Source organism: Gymnoscopelus microlampas, assembly GCF_963454915.1.
Source record: "Gymnoscopelus microlampas genome assembly, chromosome: 23".
Classification (NCBI taxonomy): Eukaryota; Metazoa; Chordata; class Actinopteri; order Myctophiformes; family Myctophidae; genus Gymnoscopelus; species Gymnoscopelus microlampas.
In genome coordinates this window covers 29,265,410-29,289,282 of record NC_139960.1, presented here as the reverse complement: position 1 = coordinate 29,289,282, position 23,873 = coordinate 29,265,410, and the positions used below count along the sequence as shown (strand labels likewise).

Below are 23,873 nucleotides of genomic sequence, written 5' to 3'. Positions count from 1 at the left end.
GTTTGGGAACTGTGTGCTAAAGCAAGTCTGTGATTCCTAATCAGGTGTGGTATTGAATCCTGGGGAAATCGGAGACCATGCGGACGCTTAGAAATTAGACATCAAATTGTCTACCTACCTAAGCCGAAAGCAGAGGGTGTGTGGTTGGGTGAATTCATCAACAGTTGCAGTTTCAATTTATTGTTCACTTTTGTGTGAGATGGTTTTCTAATTTCCTTTCCAGGCATTTTTTTTTCAATTTGTGTTTCTTGGCTCTGTATTTTTTCACCCCATGGCTTCATCAATGCGCAACTAAACTAATCTGAACTCGGAAGGCTTTTACGAACCAGCCATGAATGTTGATTCAACAAGTAATACCAACACAATTAGACTTGGCTTCACGATTGGCAAAAACAAGGCGGGTATTTTACAATCAGTTGATTCACCTTGCGAGACACACCAATTGAAATGCCACTGGGATTGCCTTGTTGATGCATGTTTTTTTTTTTTTAATCTTTGCAGGTTTTGATGTACTGTAGGAATAATTTACTTTTACATAGCAATGGAAATTGTACCACTGAATAATGTTAAACGATATGCTGTCCACATCTGCAGCAGCAACAATAATACATGATCTAAACTCTAAAAGTGTAATTGTTTTGTGATCTTCATCAGACGTGATTTTGCACGATTGTCCCTAGAGTGTCCTTTCCTGTTGTCTACGTGTCTAATTGTGTGTGTGTGTGTGTGTGTGTGTGTGTGTGTGTGTGTGTGTGTGTGTGTGTGTGTGTGTGTGTGTGTGTGTGTGTGTGTGTGTGTGTGTGTGTGTGTGTGTGTTTTCGTGTGTTTTCTCTTCCTCTGCAGGCTTTCTTTGTCAAGGACTACATCCTGAACCACCCAGAGGATGGGGACAAGATAGGACAACTCAGAGAGCTCATGTTTGAGCAGGTCAGTGATGGCGGACGAAACCACTTCATTTAACCCTATTAAGACAAATGTCTTCTAAATCCTAACAGTTTTCTGAAAACCCCATGTTGCTATATCAGTGGTGCTCAAACTCTTTTATGTCAAGGACCCCCGCAATTATATGTATTTGGTCGAGGACCCCAATCTCAAAATATTTTGTTCCAGGAAAAAAAATGACACAGATGCTTTCCTGGTTTTAATGGTAAAATCAAATGGAAAAATCAACAGAGGAATTATCTGTATTCCATTCCCCACAGGGTAACATGTTTCTGTCGTTCAGTTCAGTTTGAACTTTCAACTTTAAAAGAGTAGTTCACCCTAAAAAATGACTTGTTTTCTATCTATCTCTTACACACCTCTTGAAGCATTGAATTCATGGGGATTTTTTAGTTTTTGTCGCATTCCTAAATTGTTGACCGGCGGAAAGATGCTAATGTATCCGGTAGGAGACTCAAAGGAGACTCTTTGAGTCTCCTACCGGAGAGACGGCCGGTCATCAAACTATTGGCTCAGGAATGCGACAAAAACGAAGATATCTCCATGAATTCAAGGCTTCGTGGGGTGTGTAGTTGATAGAAAATAAGTATTTTTTTGGGTGAACTCCTCCTCTATCTCAGCGGGAGCGTCAAGATACTTTTCCATCAACCCTCCCCTCCTCCCTCTGGCCAAAATTAAGCTTCCCTTTTATTTTTTTTTAAACCTTAAACCTCATGTGTATGAGCCACGGTACGGCGCCATTATAACAGCATACATATATGCAGCTATAATATACGCAAATGATGTAAGTACCATTCTGTGCTGCTACAGCTCCTCGGGCGAGGAAGATCGAACTTTCTGCAAGCGCAGCTCCTTCCCCAAAGCCGCGCACACGCCGAACATTACACCACCGTCTCCATCTCACTATGATCACACATACATATGTATGACCTTAATGTATCCATATGTATGCCATATATGATGAAACTGAACGCATATTGCACCTGTGACACTTTTTCACTTTGTTTCGTCTGTGTCAAGTGTTAACCCATTGAGACCTGAAGCCGATTCTACATGTCTCCTAAATCTCAACTGTTTTCTGAAAAACGCATGTTTCTATATCAGTGGTGCTCAATCTTTTTCATGTCAAGGACCCCCAAAATGATATTTATTTGGCCGCGGACCCCCATCAAAATATGTTGTTCCAGGGACCCCCAGAAGCAAAGATTTGAGTTAAAAATGTTCGCTTTAAAAATATATATATTCAAAGATTTGCACACATTTTCACGATTTTTCAAAAATAGCAGATCTACAAGCTCATAGCGCGGCACTCGGTGCCGCGCTATGAGCTTGTATATCTGCTATTTTTGAATAGCCAAAGTGTAAAATAATGCTTTTTAGCTCAAATCTAAAAATGACACAGTTCCAGGTCTTAATGGGTTAAGCAGCTGAATGTCATGAGGGATTTAGTTTTTTCTCCTTCGGCACTAAAATGAATACCGATTACCCCCTGATCTCCCGTTTAACATGTGAAATGAGTTTTAATCTTTGCTTTGAGTTTTACCACACAAGGTGGTCCGATGAGTCCCATCCTGTTTTTACCAGCTAAGAAACTAAAATCTCGAAAGTCTTTTTTTCAACTCCTGCTGATCTATAAAAGGTCTCCCATCATCACACCCATTATCTCCTCCTGTCTAGATTATTACAGCAACTCCATATACTCTGGCACCAAGAATCTTGTCTCCAATTACTGTAGTTCAGAAGGTAGCAGCCCCCAAATAAAACCAGAAGAGCAGCGCTCCTTAAACCAATTTGAGCCTTCTTTCATTTTCACCTACTTTCACCTATTCATTTTGAGTGGTGCTCAAACTTTTTCTTGTCAAGGAGCCCCAAAATGATATGCATTTGGCGGCCGATCCCCATCTCAAAATGTTTTGTTCCAGGTACCCCCAGAAGCAAAGAATAGAGTTAAAAATGTTCGCTTTAAACAACATATATTCAAAGATTTGCATACATTTTCATGTTTTTTTTTCAAAAATAGCAGATCTACAAGCTCGTAGCGCGGCACTCGGTGCCGCGCTACGAGCTTGTATATCTGCTATTTTGTAATAGCCAAAGTGTAAAATAATGCTTTTTTAGCTCAAATGAAAAAGTGACACAGATGCGTTCCAGGTCTTAATGGGTTAAAAAAATGGAGCTACAAGCTCACAACGCGTCGCAGATGATGCAACGCATTGTGAGCTTGTGGAACGGCTATTTTCCGTCCCGCGGTGGAAGAATGAATGGCGTTTGTAGCTTCTCCGTTGGTTTTGCGCAGCGCAGTAGATGTGAACGGGGTTCCGCTGTCTCTCCACAGGCTCGTATCTTGGAGTACGGCCTGGCCGTGCACGAGAAGTTTGTCCCCCAGGACATGAGACCCCTGCATAAGAAGCTAGTGGACCAGTTTCACCTGATGAAATCCAGTCTTGGCATACAGGTAGGAACGTTGTGAGCTTGTATATTGGCTATTTGAACTATTTGCCCATACTGTACAACAGTGGTTTTCAACCTTTTTCGCGTCAAGGACCCCCAAATTGACAAATATTAGCCCAGGGACCCCCATTTGAAAAGATATGCCAGGGACTCAACCATTTAGATTTCTTGGGGGTCCCCAATCTACACTGTATCACCATCATCAGTGTTCATTTAACTCTGAGAGTGTACAAATGGAACCAAATGGACCCGGTAGGGTCCATTTGGTTCCATTTGTACACTCTCAGAGTTACAGACATGTAAGGGTCAATTTGGTTGCTAACTATTCATTTGGCTGGGGACCCCCAGGAACCCCCTCAAGGACCACTGGTGGTCCCCGGACCACTGGTTGAAAACCCCTGCTGTACAATATGTTTGTTTCAGTGATTATGTAGAGCAGTATTTTGCTCTCTTTTTCAAAAATCTCTGGGACCCCCAGTCAAACACTGCAAAATCGTCAGCGTTACTTTAACTCTGAGAGCGTACCGACGGAGCACACTCTCAGAGTTACGGTGTTGGACCCCTGGCGGTCCCCGTTACCAAACGTTGAGCACCAAGTGGACCCCCAACAACAGCCCTCACCCTTCATCGTGTTAACGGTCGTGTTCCTATTTGCATAATTCACGCCAGGCGGCGCCCAACAAAAAAAACAAGCCCACGCGATCACTTCCTCTCGCTCCCGCTTTCCAACCGCCCCCCCCCCCCCCCCCCCCCTTCAGGAGTTTCCGGCGTACGTGCGCGCCAGCCCCGTGCACTTCACCAACGGAAGCCCGCGGACGTGCAGCAGGAACTCCGTGCCCAACATCATCAGCCCGGAGGGGGGCAGAGGCATCGCCAGGCGCAGGTGAGAAGGAACAAACTGCAGACGTTTGAAATTGACTGGCTGGCTGGATGTGTTTTTGTTTTTTGCAACACAAAAGAGTTGGGTCAAAAAGGGACCGTATCTAGAATGCACGTGATTTACATAAATATGCATATATGCAAATACGTGTCTTCCCTGTTGGGCAGATAAACCCTGTATGTACAAAGCTGTTACTTGTCAGGAAATGGGGGTGAAAAAATGTTTGAGGATTTTTTTTTTCATATTCAGCTACACGCTCTTGTTAACCCTTTAAGACCGGGAAAGCATCATTTGAGGTCATTTTAAGATTTCTTTGGCTATTCAAAAATAGCAGATATACAAGCTCAAGCTCTATGAGCTTGTAGATCTGCATTTTTTTTTTAAATCGTGAAAGTTTGTGCAAATCTTGGAATATACTGTATATAGATTTTTTAAAGCGAACATTTGTACAATAATTAGTTCCGGGGACCCCCAGAAGCAAAGATTTAAGTTACAAATGTCCGCTTAAAAAGAACAAATCTAATATTTTGCAAAAATGTTCATGATTAAAAAAAATAGCAGCTCTACGAGCTTGTATATCTGCTATTTTTGAATAGCCAACGAAATCTAATTGTGCAAATCTTGGAATATACTGTATATAGATTTTTTAAAGCGAACATTTGTACAATAATTAGTTCCGGGGACCCCCAGAAGCAAAGATTTAAGTTACAAATGTCCGCTTAAAAAGAACAAATCTAATATTTTGCAAAAATGTTCATGATTAAAAAAAATAGCAGCTCTACGAGCTTGTATATCTGCTATTTTTGAATAGCCAACGAAATCTAAAATGACAGAGATGAGTTCCCGGATTGAATGGGTTAACCACCTAAACCCCATATGGGGAACCGGAGTCCCTCAGGGATCAATACTAGTGTCTTTTCTGTTATTGTGGGGGAAAGCTTTCGCTGAAAATAGCAGATCGACAAGCTCACAACGCGACGCAACGCGTCGCGTTGTGAGCTTGTCGATCTGCTATTTACAGCGAAAGCTTTCCCCACAATGTGGACGCTGGGGTTCAAGTGGTTAATACCTTTTTATTGTTTAAATATTTAGAATAAACACAGACAAGCCACTTTCAACCTGGCTTTATTTTGGGTATGAAGCTCACAGCACAGCACTACGCGGTCGTTGTAACTTTTGCTACCTTTGTGTGACACTGTTATAGAACAAGATGAAACATGGAGATACAAGGTTTCTGTCCGAGAGCGACAACAGTATATAACTGTACATTTCTTTATGTAAGCAGACACAAAGGATCCACACGGCGCCACACCGAGTCCTTTGGTGGTCTCAGTTTACGTTGCGTTCCTCTCTGCCTTCTTTTCTTTCCCAGCTTGCTTTCTTTCTCTCTCTCTCCTTGAACTTTTTACCTTTAACACCTTGACCTCCTGCGTTCTTCTTTTGTTCCCTCCTCCTCCCTCTTTCCTTCACCGATGTGGCGCCATCTGGCCCCCGGCAGGGGGACTGGCACACACACACACACACACACACACACACACACACACACACACACACACACACACACACACACACACAGAGAGCTGGCCCTATGTGCCAGACTGGTGGGCGTATACTGAGTGTGTGTGTGTATTAATATACTTGTTTGCCTGGTCCTCAAAAGAGAAAAAAATATGTTCAACATAATTGTAACCCATAATTGTAATGGTTATAATTTGAAAAATATTCCTTCAAATCTCTGGGCGGAACCTTTGGCAGAAATATAGCCGATCTACAAGCTCTCAGCGCTTCGCAAACCTTGTAGATCGGCTATTTCTAGCAAAGAGATTTGGTGTAGAAGGAAACGAGAGCAGACCAGTGTGTTTTACTAAGTGTAGAGGGTTTAAGTGGTTAGATGCCTCACCACATAACTGTGATTGATGGCATCATTAATCTTTTCTCTGAACTAACCTAACCCTTTAAGACCTGGAACTGTGTCATTTTTAGATTTGGGCTAAAAAGCATTATTTTGCACTTTAGGCTATTCAAAAATAGCAGATCTACAAGCTCATAGCGCGGCACCGAGTGCCGCGCTATGAGCTTGTAGATCTGCTATTTTTGAAAAATCGTGAAAATGTGTGCAAATCTTTGAATATATATATTTTTGAAGCGAACATTTTTAACTAAAATCTTTGCTTCTGGGGGGTCCCTGGAACAACATATTTTGATGGGGGTCCGCGGCCAAATACATATAACTTTGGGGGTCCTTGACATGAAAAAGATTATGCACCACTGATATAGAAACATACGTTTTTGAGAATACTGTTGAGATTCAGGAGACATGTAGAATCGGATTCAGGTCTCAATGGGCTAATGTATTTTTTTCTGCCTTCTTTCTCTGTCTCTGTCTGTCTCTCTCTCTCTCTCTCTCTCTCTCTCTCTCTCTCTCTCTCTCTCTCTCTCTCTCCCCCCCCCCCTCTTTTGTCTGGTGTTTATCCACCTCTCTCTCTGTTTATTTTTGCCGTGACTCACATTTCTATTATCGGTGAGTGAATCCCGCGCACAGCAGAACTCCTCAGTGACACTTTAACCCAGAGAGTGTAAAAAAAATGCACATTTTTACAGGCTCAGGGGTTAAACTGTGGATTTCAGCTGTGTGGTGCGGGACATAACGTACTGTACGCTGCAAAACCTTCGTTAAGAACGCCCACGATATAATCACCTGTCTCTCTCTCTTCCACAGCCCCCTCAGCTACCCGGCGGTGAACCGCTACTCGTCTTCGTCGCTGTCGTCCCAGGCCTCCAACGAGGTCAGCAACATCACCGGGCAGTCGGAGAGCTCGGACGAGGTTTTCAACATGCAGGTAACTCCTCCTCTGTCTGTCTGTCTGTCTGTCTGTCTGTCTGTCTGTCTGTCTGTGCTGTCCCCCCCATCAGTGGTGGAAAAAGTACTCCAATATTTTACTTAAGTAAAGTACAAGTTCGGTATTAAAAATATACTTGAGTGGAAGTACAAAAGTATTGGCATCAAAATGTACTTAAAGTACCAAAAGTAAAAGTACTCATTATGCACAATGTCCCAAGTTTTTAAGTGTATGAAATAAAATAAAATAAAATTCTCTGAAAATAGCCGATCTACAAGCTCGCAGCGTTGTGAGCTTGTAGATCGGCTACTTTCAAATGCCCGAAATATATTTAGGGCTGAAGTGGTGAATGTATTTTCTGTAATATTAATCAAAATCTACAAAGTAATTAATGACTAAAGTTTTCAAATAATTGTAGTGGAGTAAAAGTATAATATTTGCTTCTGAGGTGTAGTGGAGTAGAGGTAAAAGTATAGAAAAATGGAAATACTCCAGTAAAGTAAAAGTACCTCAAAATTGCTGTACATTGAAATAATAGGTGATAATTGGTGATTGCTTTAAATAATGAGTAGCTGGAGAAGTCGTGATTAATATGAAAACAGAATATGAATACAAGCGAATGTATTTCTCTCTCTCTATTTCCGTCAATCTCTCTCTGTCTTAGCTACACAAACATTTGTACAGCAACGTACTCATAAACACTTATCACGGCACACCAATGGGCACGTCAGAATCTCAAGGCACCTGTACCTGACTCAAGCATATTTCCCCCCCAGTAGCTGCCACCTAACTTTGTGTAAACAACCTCTCAGTATATTCCATATACAGCAGATTAGGTATAGGTGCAGTTCAAGCATAATAGTGCAAGGAAAGAGTGGATGTTACAATAGTCACACAAGGCTGTAATGCTACTGGGTTACAGAAAGTCAATTGCCATTGACCCATGCGTGCGTCGTTAACCCATTAAGACCTGGAACTGTTTCATTTTTTGATTAGAGCTAAAAAGCATTATTTTACACTTTGGGCTATTCAAAAATAGCAGATCTACAAGCTCATAGCGCGGCACCGAGTGCCGCGCTACGAGCTTGTAGATCTGCTATTTTTGAAAAATCGTGAAAATGTGTGCAAATCTTCTTAATATATATATTTTCAAAGCGAACATTTTTAACTCTATTCTTTGCTTCTGGGGGTCCCTGGAACAACATATTTTGATGGGGGTCCACGGCCAAAAACATATAATTTTGGGGGTCCTTGACATGAAAAAGATTGAGAACCACTGATATAGAAACATACGTTTTTCAGAAAACTGTTGGGATTTAGGAGACATGTAGAACCGGCTTCAGGTCTCAATGGGTTAATACATTCTGATAGCAAAGGACTGACTAAGTCCCTCCAGCCTCATCTTGGGGTAAAGGAATAAATCCTTCCTCTTTTTTCGGAGCATTCCAACACATCATTTTCATAAGTTATTGCTACAGTATATTTAGCATTTGTACTTTTCTGAACAAAGTCACTGAGAGCGATAATGAAGGGGGAGACTCGCACCGCCGGCTCCCATTAACGCCTTTACACTTAGCACGGCTGATCGTGGAGAAATGTAATAATAACCACATTCCACTTGGGATTCGCCCCGTTAACCTTCGCCAGTAGACTATAAATTACGGCATGTTTGTGCTCAGTCACGCCGTTCTGTGCTGCAGCGTTGGCTTCTCGTGATTCCGGTGTCGATTTGGCTCACTTACGACGACGAGGATGATTGAATTTAACCCATTAAGACCTGGAACTGTGTCATTTTTAGATTTGAGCTAAAAAGCATTATTTTACACTTTGGGCTATTCAAAAATAGCAGATATACAAGCTCATAGCGCGGCACCGAGTGCCGCGCTATGAGCTTGTAGATCTGCTATTTTTGAAAGATTGTGAAAATGTGTGCAAATCTTTGAATATATATATTTTTTAAAGCGAACATTTTTAACTCAAATATTTGCTTCTGGGGGTCCCTGGAACAAAATATTTTGATGGGGTCCACGGCCAAATACATATCATTTTGGGGGTCCTTGACATGAAAAAGATTGAGCACCACTGATATAGAAACATACGTTTTTGAGAATACTGTTGAGATTTAGGAGACATGTAGAATCGGCTTCAGGTCTCAATGGGTTAACCACATTAGCCCTGGTCAGACATGTTCATCAAGATAGGCCGTTTATTGCAATGATATTGCATTATATGTGGCGACGGGACTCTGCTCCTGTGATACTACAGATTTATCTGTGCAAGCATGAACACAGAATCTGAGATAACGAACCCCCCCCTGAAGAAGAGCCTATGAGATACAGACATTACATGGACATAACATTGAACCCTTCCACGGCATTACTTTCAGATACACAGATATAACATCAGCCAATGAGGCTGCCTGCCTGAACTATTGTATATCTGCTATCAAAAATAGACGATATGCAAGCTCATAGCGCGGCACCGAATACCGCGCTATGAGCTTTTAGATCTGCTATTTTTGAAAAATCATGAAAATGTTTGCAAATGTATTTATATATATTTTTTTTTTAAGCGGACATTTGTAACTCAAATCTTTGATTCTGGGGGGGTCCCTGTAACTAAATATTTTACGTATGTTCGCTTTAAAACATATATATATTACAAGATTTGCACAAATTAGAGATTTTTCGAAAATAGCAGATCTACAAGCTCATAGCGTGGCACTGCCACGCTATGAGCTTGTAGATCCGCTATTTTTTAACACTTTAACTGCCAAAAACGGGAATTCCCGTCCGATGGTACTATGGCTATCATGGCCAATGACGGAAAAACGGGAATTATAAAAAAAATAAAAATAATTAAAAAACTTTTATTATTATTATTTATTTATTTTATAATTTTTTATTTTTTCGGTCTTTTTTTTTTGTTTATCTCAAAGCAACTAGGAGATAACGCTATCCAAAAAAATGCTGCTCGATTCACTTCAATGTTAAAAATCAAACGGAGGAAAAATGCACCATTTTCCTGGCACTGGGACGACACAGTCTGAAATAAGTCTGGCAATGAAAGAGTTAATAGCCAAAGAAATCTCAAAATGATGCTTTCCCGGTCTTAAAGGGTTAAATAGCCGATCTGCAAGCTCGCAACACGCCGCAATGCGTTATTACGCTACATGTCGTACAAAGACGTATAGGACTCAAGGGGTTGAGAAAAGCTCCCCCCCTGTTTGTTCTCAAATTGAACCCTGATGATGATGGTAGTGGTAGTGACATAATACACGTGTGCTTCTCCTTCCAGCCCAGCCCATCTACCTCGAGTCTCAGCTCCAATCACTCTGCCTCGCCCAACGTCACCAGCTCCGCCCCCTCCAGTGCCAGAGGTAAGACTCGAGCATGGCCCCACACACACCACTGGTTCTCACTGAGGGAGGGGGGTGGTTCCAGGGGGAGGGGGGGTCACTTCCCCAGCTAAGTGATTGATTGATATTATAAACCCAATGGGTGCTTAGGTGCCCGGGGAGCCGGGTTGCCAGATCTGCTTATTATAATTGCCCCGCAAGATTTTATTTGAAAATAGCCGATCTACAAGCTCACAACGCGTCGCATCGTGACGCGTTGTGAGCTTGTAGATCGGCTATTTTCAAATAGCTGATGTACATGTTAAAACACTCATGTGGCACATAGTCGCTTCTTTTTGGGCTGGTTTTCCTAGACCCGGTTGCTTGTTTCTCTCACAGAATCTGGCAACACTGCCGGGGAGCTCATACGGTAGAGCACTCGCCCTACTCATACCGACAATAAGCCAATCCGACCTACTTACGGGCACAACACATTAAAAGTGCCTAGAGGGTGGTTCGACACCCTCTAGGTTCCACAGTTGCCATCACTGTCTACTATTAGTACGCAGTGATGTAAGCAACACAGCTGCAGCTAATCAAATCGCTAATGGGTGTGTTTAGATTTTAGGTGTGTCAATACTGTCTATCATGCTTGCACATTGGCAAGCCCTTGGCTCTGGACACATCTATGAAAATCTAGCACACTCATTATTAATTTGTTTGGTGTCGCTTACTAATCTGCCATGCTTTTAATCTGCTGTAGTTGTTTCACCTGTAGTGGAAAACAAATGACAACATCAGCCCAAGGTGTTGTGCCCCTGTGTCAAAAATATACCTACAGTATCACATCCCGCGGGGGAACTTTTTCAGCTGTTTTAAGCTAGCCTGGTTCCAGACGAATCTGCCTTTGCAAAATTGCATGCACTTTAGCCCTCGGCAGATTAGGTCTGGCCCCCCTCCATAGAGAATTTATTTCTCTCCCGCAGAGGTTGTGCGGGACCAACCAGGGCCCAGTATTCAAATGTGGGCGGGCTTATCAACAAGGAAGCACTGCTCTGATTGGTTCGTACAAGGAAGCACTGCTCTGATTGGTTTAAGTCTAACCAATAGAGTCCGTTTGGATCTTTTTGTAACCGCCCCTTGGAAAAAAATCTAACGTTGATAGGGACCAGACTAATATCCACGCAGTGTGTCGTGCGATATTGTCTGGCCACGCGAGGCTAGTTTTAAGCTTCACCCAGCTGAGTGCTGCCCACAGAGGAGTGTGGAGGAGCATTTAGGGGTTAAGTGACTTGCTCAGGGACACTTTGACACACTGCTGAGGGCTGGAATTGTACCTGGGAAATCCGAGATGTCTGCGGCTGCTGTCCATGGTCCTGAAGTGAATTGTAGCTGCTGTCCATGGTCCTGAAGTGTAGCTGCTGTCCATGGTCCTGAAGTGAAGTGTAGCTGCTGTCCATGGTCCTGACGTGTAGCTGCTGTCCATGGTCCTGAAGTGAATTGTAGCTGCTGTCCATGGTCCTGAAGTGTAGCTGCTGTCCATGGTCCTGAAGTGAAGTGTAGCTGCTGTCCATGGTCCTGACGTGTAGCTGCTGTCCATGGTCCTGAAGTGAAGTGTAGCTGCTGTCCATGGTCCTGAAGTGAAGTGTAGCTGCTGTCCATGGTCCTGAAGTGAAGTGTAGCTGCTGTCCATGGTCCTGAAGTAACTGTCACTGCAGCTGCTATCCAGGGGACCTGAGGCCCCAAATGTGACTATTGTCATGGCAGACCCCTGAACAGTGTTTTATGGCTAGTGTGGTGCGGATTGGAGCAGCGGCGCGCCTCGCAAGTCCGGATGTTATGTTTGTGACATGTGGATTTTGTGAAATCGTCTTGTCTGTGGATTTTATAAATATTTAACCAATGAAAAGTATTAACAAGTGCTTGTATTTAACAACTACATTGAATCCATTGGAATACAGCTTATTTTTTCCATTTCCTGCAAAGTAACGGTTTTGGACACCCGTACATACAGGTTTCCGCCTGACAGCGTCGACATCCAAACATAACGTGAACAATGTTGCCAAGTCTGCTTATTATAAGCTACTTTGGGCTTGTTTTTTTAGTTGTTTTTTTTAATCGCTTGTAAATATTGCTAGTTGTGGGTTGTGTTTGTTTTTTGGGCTGGTTTCCAAACTGTATAGTTGCTTATTTGGACTTGCTTCCTAATGTTGTTTAAAAGAGTGGTTCTCAAACATTTTCATTTCAAGGACCCCCAAATGAATATGTATTGTCCACGGACCCCCATCTGAAAATATTTTGTGCCAGGGACCCCCATACAGGATTTGTGTTGTTAAAATGTTTATATTCCTTACTCCAAAATTGTACTTTTTTGAAAATAGCCGATGTACATTTAAGGTTAAAGTGGTTAAACTGATTTTGATGATATATTTTTTTAGCTGGGACTGCTTCTTTTGGGCTTGTTTTCGTATAAGTCTTATTTCTCTCACAAAGTCGTTGAACATGAATATTATGCGGCGTCTTTCACAAACTGCACACCTGGTAACTTGTCATCTGTAGCTACAGATTGTACAGGGTAGTCACACCGCTATTAGACCCCATCTTGTTTTAACCCATTAAGACCTGGAACTGTGTCATTTTTAGATTTGAGCTAAAAAGCATTAATTTGCACTTTGGGCTATTCAAAAATAGCAGATATACAAGCTCGTAGCGCGGCACCGAGTGCCGCGCTACGAGCTTGTAGATCTGCTATTTTTGAAAAATCGTAAAAATGTGTGCAAATCTTTGAATATATATATATTTTTTAAAGCGAACCGTTTTTAACTCAAATCTTTGCTTCTGGGGGTCCCTGGAACAACATATTTTGATGGGGGTCCGCGGCCAAATACATATAATTTTGGGGGTCCTTGACATGAAAAAGATTGAGCACCACTGATAAAGAAACATACGTTTTTCAGAATACTGTTGAGATTTAGGAGACATGTAGAATCGGCTTCAGGTCTCAATGGGTTAACATTCACAACATTTACACGGCAGAAAGTAAAAAAGACATCAGGAGGTAGTTGAGTGCAACGGAAAAGTGCAACGACAGAGAGAGAGAGAGAGAGAGAGAGAGAGAGAGAGAGAGAGAGAGAGAGAGAGAGAGAGAGAGAGAGAGAGAGAGAGAGAGAGAGAGAGAGAGAGAGAGAGAGAGAGAGAGAATACCAAATGAGATGAAAAATTGAATGTGCTGATATGGTGAGACAAATGCTGCAGAGGGGGAGAGAGAGAGAGAGAAAGTTAAATAAAAGGAAAAGAGAGAGAGAGAGAGAGAGAGAATGACATTATTATAGTTTGTTGGAGCATGCCTCCTTAGCCTTTGAGACAATCTCCGGTCTGGTCGTAACCTCAACCAACCCTGCCTCTATTTTAACCACAGTTAAAATATTGAACTCTCTCTCTCTCTCTCTCTCTCTCTCTCTCTCTCTCTTTCTCTCTGGCCCGATGTGCGTCATAAAAATAAGAATATATGGGGACATTTATGGACGTGAATACACCCCTCCCTTCTCTTCTCTCCCCCCCCCCCCTTATAAAAACGGCCTCTGTCTCTCCCATAAAGACTGCAGGTGAATTACTGTTCTTATCAGAGTTGGGGGGGGGGGGGGCAGTATCTGCTGCTGGTATGATAGCCCAATCCCAGCTGTCCCCGGCACAGCCACTAATGGAACAGGATCTACGGTCGATCTAAACGTTTCTGAGTGGTTTGGATGACTAAGGGACAGAGACTCTGTGCGTGCGTGAGTGTGTGCATCTGCTGTGTGTCTGTTGTCCGTGATTGGTAGCTAGGAACCAAATGGACCCTTAAAATATCTTTATCTGTGAGAGAGTACAAATGTTGGTTCCATTTTTACACTCTCACAATTAAACTCTCTGTCTCTTTGTTTGTCTGACTGACTGACTGACTGACTGACTGCTGACTGTGAGGTTCAATTCATAAAGGTCTCACAGGTAATTTTATTACCTGTGTAGGTCCTATAAAGAGAAGAATGCATTCGCCATCTGTTTTGAATAAGGGGTGTCATGTTTTGCAATTAATTAAGCTTATCTAGACTATTTCTGTTATTAAGGTTTTGTGAATTCTCTCAGACTGTGCAGGGCAAAGGCGTCTAATCTCTGAGTTAAGGTAACCGCATACCCTCGGATTAAAACTATTTCTTAATTCCATTTAAAGATGTGTTTACACTATAATTTATAATTATAAAGCCGATAAAGTATAGTTTTGGACCATGACGGAGGCGCGCCGACTCAGCAGACCTTGAGGCTGAGGAGTCGCCCCCGAGCGCCTCCAGGCGCGAGTGCCCGCGACGACCAGCCTTTGGCCTGCTAGTCGAATCAGCGCCGTCCGAGTTATGTACCAATAGGGACAGAATCGTAAATATTTTTGGTGCGGACTGCGTTTGCCCCACTGACTGCGTTTGTCCCAACTGCCACTCAAAGTCACTACTGGCCAACTGCCTGGATGAGGCAGACTATTTCTGTTATTAAGGCTTTGTGCTTTCTATCAGACTGTGACTGACTGACTGACTGACTGACTGTCTGTCTGTCTGTCTGTCTGTCTGACTGCACGGCTCTGGCGCATAGGCGTTTCTGGGGCGGTACCATATGCATAACATGGCTTTTAAGGATAGACTTATTTACAATGCTATTTCGTTTGACATTAGTTACCTACAATGCTATTTCGTTTGACATTAGTTACCTAATATGAAACATTTCATTAAAAAAAATGATACTAATAATTCATATTACATCAAACTGTTCTTGAGAGTAAAATAGATATTTAGCATTTTGTTATCTGGCAAGACACATGTTTTTTGTTGGGAGACTTATATTAATATTTATAAAGCTTAAATTAAACCAACAATCAGTTCCCACGTCTGGATACACACATCATTGTTTTTATGTTTTGTTTTGTTCTTGGATTCTCCATAGATTGATAGATGAATGATCATTTCTGACCTTTCATCTGAACATCATGACATGTAGCCACACAGACACGGCAACAGGAGCGCTGCTTTCATCGGATGGACGGAGCAGATCAGAACAGAACAGTTTTTAACCCTTTAAGACCTGGAACTGTGTCATTTTTAGATTTGAGCTAAAAAGCATTATTTTACACTTTGGGCTATTCAAAAATAGCAGATATACAAGCTCATAGCGCGGCACCGAGTGCCGCGCTATGAGCTTGTAGATCTGCTATTTTTGAAAAATCGTGAAAATGTGCGCAAATCTTGGAATATAAATACTTTTAAAGCGAACATTTGTAACTCAAATCTTTGCTTCTGGGGGTCCCTGGAACAAAATATTGTCATGGGGATCCGCGGCCAAATTCATATCATTTTGGGGGTCCTTGACATGAAAAAGTTTGAGCACCACTGATATAGAAACATACGTTTTTCAGAAAACTGTTGAGCTTCAGGAGACATGTAGAATCGGCTTCAGGTCTCAATGGGTTAATAAAGTCTGGTTGAATCGAACTTCATTCAAATCAGGTCCGTCAGATACGGCAAATAATCGGGAAACCTTGGCGTGTCGTAGAGCCCATTGAGAATTAATTGGATCCGTCAAATGATGTATTTGGTGTGAGAGAAGCTTGGCTGGCTGACTGTGACGGTCCAGCCTGGCTGACAGATCAGAGGGACGGAGCGAGAAGAAGAGGAATAGAAGCGACAGAGCGGAGGGCAGTAGATGATGTGGGGGGCCTGAGAAGGAGGGCAGGACGACGTGGAGGGAGGAGGGAGGAGTGGACGAGTGGATGCGGCCCATTTATCATGTTGTGTGGAGGTAGTGAGGCGGAACGCATGCTGGACGGCCTCGCAGTGACAACCAGAGATTGGCCTTTTCCGATTGCCTGTGTTTGCGGGTAATAGTCTAACTCTCTGTGTGTGTGTGTGTGTGTGTGCGTGTGTGTGTGTGTGTGTGTGTTGTGGTAACCTTCACCCCCCCCCCCCAGGTTCGCCCCAGATGGCAGACAAACACAAGCATTCCAGAGACAACAGTTGTCTGTCTCCGCGAGAGAGGCCGGTCAGCGCCATCTTCCCCAACCCCCTGGACCCCACACAGGTGAACACACTGTATACTAACAGTACAGACACTCTGAATTACTAGACACCTACTAGACCTCACTTCCGGGATTCACCCGATCCCAGCTCACTATGCTAGGCCCGGGATGACTCGGGGTAGAGGACAGCAACTTGCATTGGGCCTGGTCTACAAGACACTCAGGGGATCAGTGCCCAATGTATGTACCTGTTACATTACTTCACTAGAGAGAGCGACGCCCGCGGGTACAGGGACGTGCACAGATAGACTCTAGGTGGTTGCTAGAGCACCTGCCCTTTGCCCTCTTGACCAGAAGTGCCCTTTTGAAAAAAAAGAAAAAAAAAAACGTTTTTTTTTTTTTTTTCAGTTTACAGCAGGGGTCTTCAACAGGGGGTCCTCAGAGTTACTACAGGGGGTCCGCCAAATCTTCATGTGATATGATTTTTTTTTTTTACCATAACCACTCGAAACCTAGCATCCCTTTTCTGAGGAGAACTTTAGCCAAAAATAGCAGATCTACAAGCCCACAACGCCTCGCGCTGCGAGGCGTTGTGGGCTTGTAGATCGGCTATTTTTGGCAAAGAGGTATAGGTGTAGAGGGAAAAAAGAGCAGACCAAGTAAACAAAAAAAAGTATAATTTACTTGAGCACCTGCCCCTCAAAACGTCTGTGCACGCCACTGCACGGGTACAACACCAGAGGGAGCTCCACTGATCTCGTACCCCCCAAATTCGACACAAACATGGGGATGCATGCATTGTACTATTCTGCCATCAAAATGTGGAACGCCCCACCACCAGCCATAAACTTTGTGACTCCCTATCGTCATTCGAAACAACCCTACAAGAGCGCCAAATTTCAACAGCACCAAGACAAGTCTCGCCACCAGAGAGTACAGTACCTTCAGCTAGTTGAGCCCCCCCCTCTTTTTTAAACCCTAGCAATAAAGCCTAAGTGATACTTAGTTGTACACTGATGTCACACACACACACACACACACACACACACACACACACACACACACACACACACACACACACACACACACACACACATGTACAAGCACACAACGTGTGCAGCGCGTTGTGTGCTTGTATATTGTCTATGTTTGATGTGTATTTTTCTCTCTAAATGCCTAATCCTAACCCTACCCTGAATACTTTCCTAATTGTAAGCCTAATTAAACAGATGGTTTTGAATCATAGATCAGGCTGGTCCTCTTGTGAGTACTTGACGTACTGTATGAGCAGATACTAGTGCGAAACACAGACACGCTCACAAACACACTCCAAGAGAGACACACGCACAGACCAAACCTCACGTGTGTGTGATTATCCGTGAAGCTGATTTGAGCTGTGTGTGTGTGTTGTCTTTTCAGAGAGCCCCTCCTCATCAGATAGACAACACTCTACCACGGAGCGATCCTAACCTCTCAGCACCAGACAAAGGTAAAAAACACATTAAATGAACACCTTCTATTACACACAATACAAACATTATGTGCATAAGCATTGCCGGGGTTATTGCGCCGATAAAAATGCTGTGCGTCGATCAGCGTGTTCAGCTTCCGGTACCCATTGCATGGGTCTGTGGTGTGGTGTAGTGTTGATTTTGACAGCAAATTTTGATTTAGTTTTAGTCATAGTCTTTTGAATAAAATTCCATTTAGTTTTAGTCATATTTTAGTCATCTGAAATGTTTTAGTTTTTGTCTAGTTTTAGTCGACGAAACATCATAAGATGATAGTCGACTAAATCTACAGCTGATTTAGTCGACTGAAATGTATTGTGGCGGTGCCTTGATGGCGTCCTAATGGCTGATTTTACACTCGGTTGCATGCTGAAAATAGCCGATCTACAAGCTCACAACGCGTCGCGCTGCAACGCGTTGTGAGCTTGTAGATCGGCTATTTTCAGCATGCACACCCTAGTGCAACCAAACATAAAATGACTTGTCTTTTAGTTCTACTGGATCTCCTCTCCACTAGTCCCTCACTAACATTTTAGTCTAGTTTTTATTTGTTGACGAAATTGTCAGCATATGTAGTCTTAGTTTTAGTCATCGTAGCTTAGTTCATATTTTTCGTTTTTATTTAGTTTTCGTCAGTGAAAAAAAGGTAGTCTACGAACATTTTTCGTCATAGTTTCAGTCGACACAAAATAGACACTGGTGTGCTGTGGTGTGGTGTGATGTGGTGTGGTGTGGTGTGGTGTGGTGTGGTGTGGTGTGGTGTGTGTGCTGTGGTGTGGTGTGATGTGTGTGTCCGTGGCAGTGGGACCACTTGCTGTCTGGACACACCTGTCATCATACAGCTGCTTCAGGGTCCACAGCCTCCACAGGACACACACACACACACACACACACACACACACACACACACACACACACACACACACACACACACACACACACACACACACACACACACACACACACACACACACACACACAGTCAAGCAGGTGACTGAACACAAACTGAAAGAATTTAGGTGCACAAAAGCATGCACGCGCACGCACACACACACACACACACACACACACACACACACATACACACACACACACACACACACACACACACACACACACACACACACGTGTGTGCACAAAGACACACAGAGACAGGCAGGCAGTCAGGTAAAGGAGTATGCATTCACACGCCACATGAGCATACATATGAATGCAAAAGTGCACACGTACGCACACACACACACACACACACACACACACACACACACATACACACACACACACTAGGCGTCGTTTTACGACTCTTCTTAACCAGAGATTTACAGTTTTTTCATCTCCCTTCATCCGGGTAGAGTAATATAACGGCGGGTCGCCTTCCCGCAGTGCAGACGGACGTGAGAGACATTCATATGTATGAGAGCGTATCCATTAGCACGGCTCTTCTCCTCTCATGGGTTGTCATTTCCCCAGCACAGCGCAGGAGACGCATATTTTACCATCTTTTTTTTTTTTTCCAGACGAGAGAAAAGAAGAAAGGCAAATAAAATAAATAAGACAAACGGAAAATCAAGACCTGAATCTGACCCGCTGGGTGTAATTAACCCCTTAAGACCCGAAGCCGATTCTACAAATGTCTTCTAAATCCCAACAGTATTCTGAAAAACCTATGTTTCTATATCAGTGGTGCTCAATCTTTTTCATGTCACCCCCAACATTATATGTATTTGGCCACGGACCCCCATCTGAAAATATTTTGTTCCAGGGACCCCCAGAAGCAAAGATTTGAGTTAAGTGTTCGCTTTGAAAGAATATATATTCAAAGATTTTCACACATTTTTTTTTAATTTTCAAAAATAGTAGATCTACAAGCTCGTATCGCGGCACTCGGTGCAGCGCTATGAGCTTGTAGATCTGCTATTTTTGAATAGCCAAATTGTAAAATAATGCTTTTTAGCTCACATCAAAAAATGACACAGATGCGTTCCAGGTCTTAATGGGTTAAGAACCAAACTCGAGACAATCATGAACATTTTACTGAGCGTGACAACCCGACACAAAGACTTGTTTGACTTTCATTGTGCGAAGATAGGACTTTTTATGGTTTATACTGCATAATTCAACCCCAAATTACAACCTTCCCAACGTCATCCGCTACAAGCCTGTACAGTTGGCGTCCGCTTAGTGCCGTTGGACGTGGTAATAAGGGGGGGGGGGGTTTACCTTAATTCACCTTCCGTGATTAGGTTTGTATTAGCGATGGGGAGCTAAGAAGAGTGCCACTTGAGTCGGAAACGGCATGAAACGGCCCTGGAGGCTCGCAGAACTCACTCGGATAATGAGGGAAATAAATGAGACACCTCTGTTTCAAGAGGAAACGGTTTGCATGCGTTAATTCCCCTGTATACACACACACACACACACACACACACACACACACACACACACACACACACACACACACACACACACACACACACACACACACACACACACAGTCTACTTACGCGCTATTTATCGCTGCGTTGTGCATGCCACGGTGAGAGTTAGCTATCGTCATGAACCTTTATGCTTGATTTATACTTGCGCACCGGAAATAGCCGACCTGCAAGCGCTGCAAGCTTGCAGATCTGCCATTTCCTAAGTATAAAACAGGCTTTACACCTTGGGCACATGACAATGGGGATTGGTGTGAGGATTCACACTGAACGTGTGATTATTCACAGGTGCAGTTCATAGCTTCCGTAGACACTGCGAAACATCACGCCTTCTAACACACATTTACATGTTACCTCATCAGCGTTATTAACCCATTGAGACCTGAAGCCGATTCTACATGTCTCCTAAATCTCAACAGTATTCTCAAAAACGTTTGTTTCTATATCAGTGGTTCTCAATCCTTTTCATGTCAAGGACCCCCAGAATTATATGTAATTGGCCGCAGACCCCCATCAAAATATTTGGTTCCAGGGACCCCCAGAAGCAAAGATTTGAGTTAAAAATGTTTGCTTTAAAAATAGATGTATTCAAAGATTTGCACATATTTTCACAATTTTTCAAAAATAGCAGATCTAAAAGCTCATAGCGCGGCACTCGGTGCCGCGCTATGAGCTTGTATATCTGCTATTTTTGAATAGCCAAAAGTGTAAAATATTGCTTTTTAGCTCAAATCTAAAAATGACAGTTCCAGGTCTTAATGGGTTAAGGCTGTGAATCCTTGTGTCTCCTCCATCTTTCCATAGATGTCTGTGTGCAAAATCTCTCTCCTTCTGATGAAAGTTACACAAACACTGGACGGGTAGCATACAGATCCAGTGGGCACCTAAACCTTGAGGGCACCTCAAGGTTACATTTTCCAAAATGTATAAGAATAAAGAATAAATGTTTGCTTTGGAAAATGGTCGGAAATAATTAAAGTATACATGATTTTAACATGCACGGGCCATCATATCAGACCTAAATTTAACCTTCGACTTCGACTGGCTATCACAGGTTTTGTAGCAATTTGTAGAAATGTTGGGCCTTAAATGTAACGAAAACAATAAAGGTGTATGTATTTGGCCCATCATTTGTAAAATAAATGTAGATTTGATGAATAGCCGATCTATAAGCTCGTAGATGTGATATTTTTGCCATAGATTTATTAAAAAAATGTTGGGGTTAAAAACGCTTTGGAGTGAAATCCTCATGTGGGGCAGGTGCTAATCCATTGATCATCAAACACCATGACAGCTGTATATAGATGTGTATCATTCCACTGTGATGTGCTGTGCAGATCTATTGAAAGAGAGAATAACAACAACACTTCCATAGACTCGACCATTTTATTGCCAAAACCGGTGATTTGGTATTTTGTTTTGGTGAGCTCAGAAAAGGGCAAGTTATTCCAAACGCAGTGGTGGAAAAAGTACTCCAATTATTTACTTAAGTAAAAGTACCAATACTGAATTATAGAAATACTCTGTTACAAGTAAAATTCCAGAATTCAAAATTAACTTGAATAAAATTACAAAAGTATTGGTATCATAATGTGCTTAAAGTACCAAAAGTAAAAATACTAAAATATTTGAAAACAGCAGATCTACAAGCTCACAACGCGTCGTATCGCGACGCGTTGTGAGCTTGTAGATCTGCTGTTTTCAAATAGCCTACTGTAGGTATAAAATAGGGCTAAAGTGGTTAATGTATGTTTCATAATATCATAAATTATACCTGAAAAGTAACGAGTAAGTAAAGTTTTCAAATACTTGTAGTGGAGTAAAAGTACAATATTTGCTGAGTAGATGTAAAAGTATTGGAAATTGGAAATACTCAAGTAAAGTACAAATACCTCAACATTGTACTTAAGTAAATGTACGTTGTTACTTTCCACCACTGTCCAAACACTCTACTGTACATTTCCAAACATTGAGTCCTCATAATGGATGGTGAAGAACACGTGAACCAACAGGATCGTGTTTCAGTGAGATCAAAGAGTGTCATGTCTCTCTCTCTTTCAACCGGTCTGGTGCTGTGTCCTCCCATGTCCATTGACTCGTGGTGTCTCTTGTCTGCCGTCCCACCATTAAGTGAGGGCCACCCCAAGTAGCTGGAGTTTAGACAGTGCCAGAGAGGGCACCCTGCACTCCTCTGACCCTGTGGGCAAGTTTCTAGTTCCTCCCGTCCCACCTAGGCCACCGTACTCAGGTAAACCGACCAATCGGAAAACCAGTCTCTCCTCCTTATTCCCACCACCGAGGGAATGGTACTAATTCTTCCGCTCTGACTTTTTGACAACCTGGCAGTCTCCTTATTTCATTAGTCTGTGTTATTTTCTTCCAACTGCAGATATCTGCACCACTGTCGCTTTCTCTCTCGCTCTCTTTCCCCCCTCCTTTCTGCTCTTGTGTTCGCCCGCCGTCTCTTGAAATGCTAATGCAATGTCTAGTTATGAGACGATACAGTCTGTCTGAGAGCTGTTCTAAATCTTCAAGGCCTCTGAGAGGGCCGACTGTAAATCTCGGTCAATTCTTGGATTTGCTGTTGCTGTTTTGTTTCTCATATACAGTGTGTGTGTGTGTGTATATATATATATTAGGGGTGTAACGATACGTTTTAACAACGATTCGATACGTATCACGATACTTGGTCGTCGATACGGTACACATGAACGATACAGGTTAATTTAGAACGATACGATACGTTTCGATTCAGTGATTTAGTCGATACGATACATGAACGGTACAGGACAGGTTAATTTAGAACGATACGATACGTTTCGATTCAGTGATTTAGTCGATACGATACATGAACGGTACAGGACAGGTTAATTTAGAACGATACGATTCGATTCAATGATTTCAAATCGATATAGTAACTATTTATGTACCCAAACATTCTGTGAGAAAAATAAATACCTGGATACTGGATATAAACCCCTCTTTTTCTTTTTTCTTCTTAAAAGTACTTAGTATTGATAAAATGTATTATTTGCATTGCAAAACGATTCGATACGATACAAAGTCAAACGATACGATATTTTGCTGTTTGCATATCGATATAGTAGATTGTTGAAAATTCAAAACTATTTCCCAATGCAGTTACTATATCGTTACACCTCTAATATATATGTATATTTTGTTTTACTTGAAACTTTAGTACTGCGGTACTCGCTTTAAAAAAAAAACGTTATCTGAAGTATATGCTTTTAAATATACTTCAGTATATCTGTATTGTTTTCACAATGCATTTACAAAACCTTGCAACTCCGAAACACGTCAGGCAGTCACGTCTTCACCCAGGGCAAATAAAGGCTATATGGGGGTGTGTGATAAACAAGTTACATACAGTATGTGAAACTACTACCACAGCAGGAGAGCTCTTCCGCCATCAATCTAAA

At 42.5% G+C, this 23,873-nt stretch overlaps 1 protein-coding gene across 3 annotated transcripts in view; it reads left to right on the top strand.

Moving 5' to 3' along the window:
• Positions 1 to 23,873, top strand: part of dock4b (dedicator of cytokinesis 4b) — a 315,514-nt gene that overhangs the window by 276,457 nt on the left and 15,184 nt on the right. For 2 of the 3 annotated variants that reach the window (XM_084049385.1, XM_084049384.1), the window contains 8 exons: positions 844 to 927; positions 3,278 to 3,397; positions 4,152 to 4,276; positions 6,993 to 7,113; positions 10,411 to 10,492; positions 16,440 to 16,549; positions 17,907 to 17,976; positions 22,565 to 22,681. In XM_084049385.1, the coding sequence (XP_083905511.1) occupies positions 844 to 927; positions 3,278 to 3,397; positions 4,152 to 4,276; positions 6,993 to 7,113; positions 10,411 to 10,492; positions 16,440 to 16,549; positions 17,907 to 17,976; positions 22,565 to 22,681 (829 nt within the window). The remainder of the gene's footprint in view (positions 1 to 843; positions 928 to 3,277; positions 3,398 to 4,151; positions 4,277 to 6,992; positions 7,114 to 10,410; positions 10,493 to 16,439; positions 16,550 to 17,906; positions 17,977 to 22,564; positions 22,682 to 23,873) is intronic. The other variant, XM_084049386.1, reaches the window with a different exon arrangement.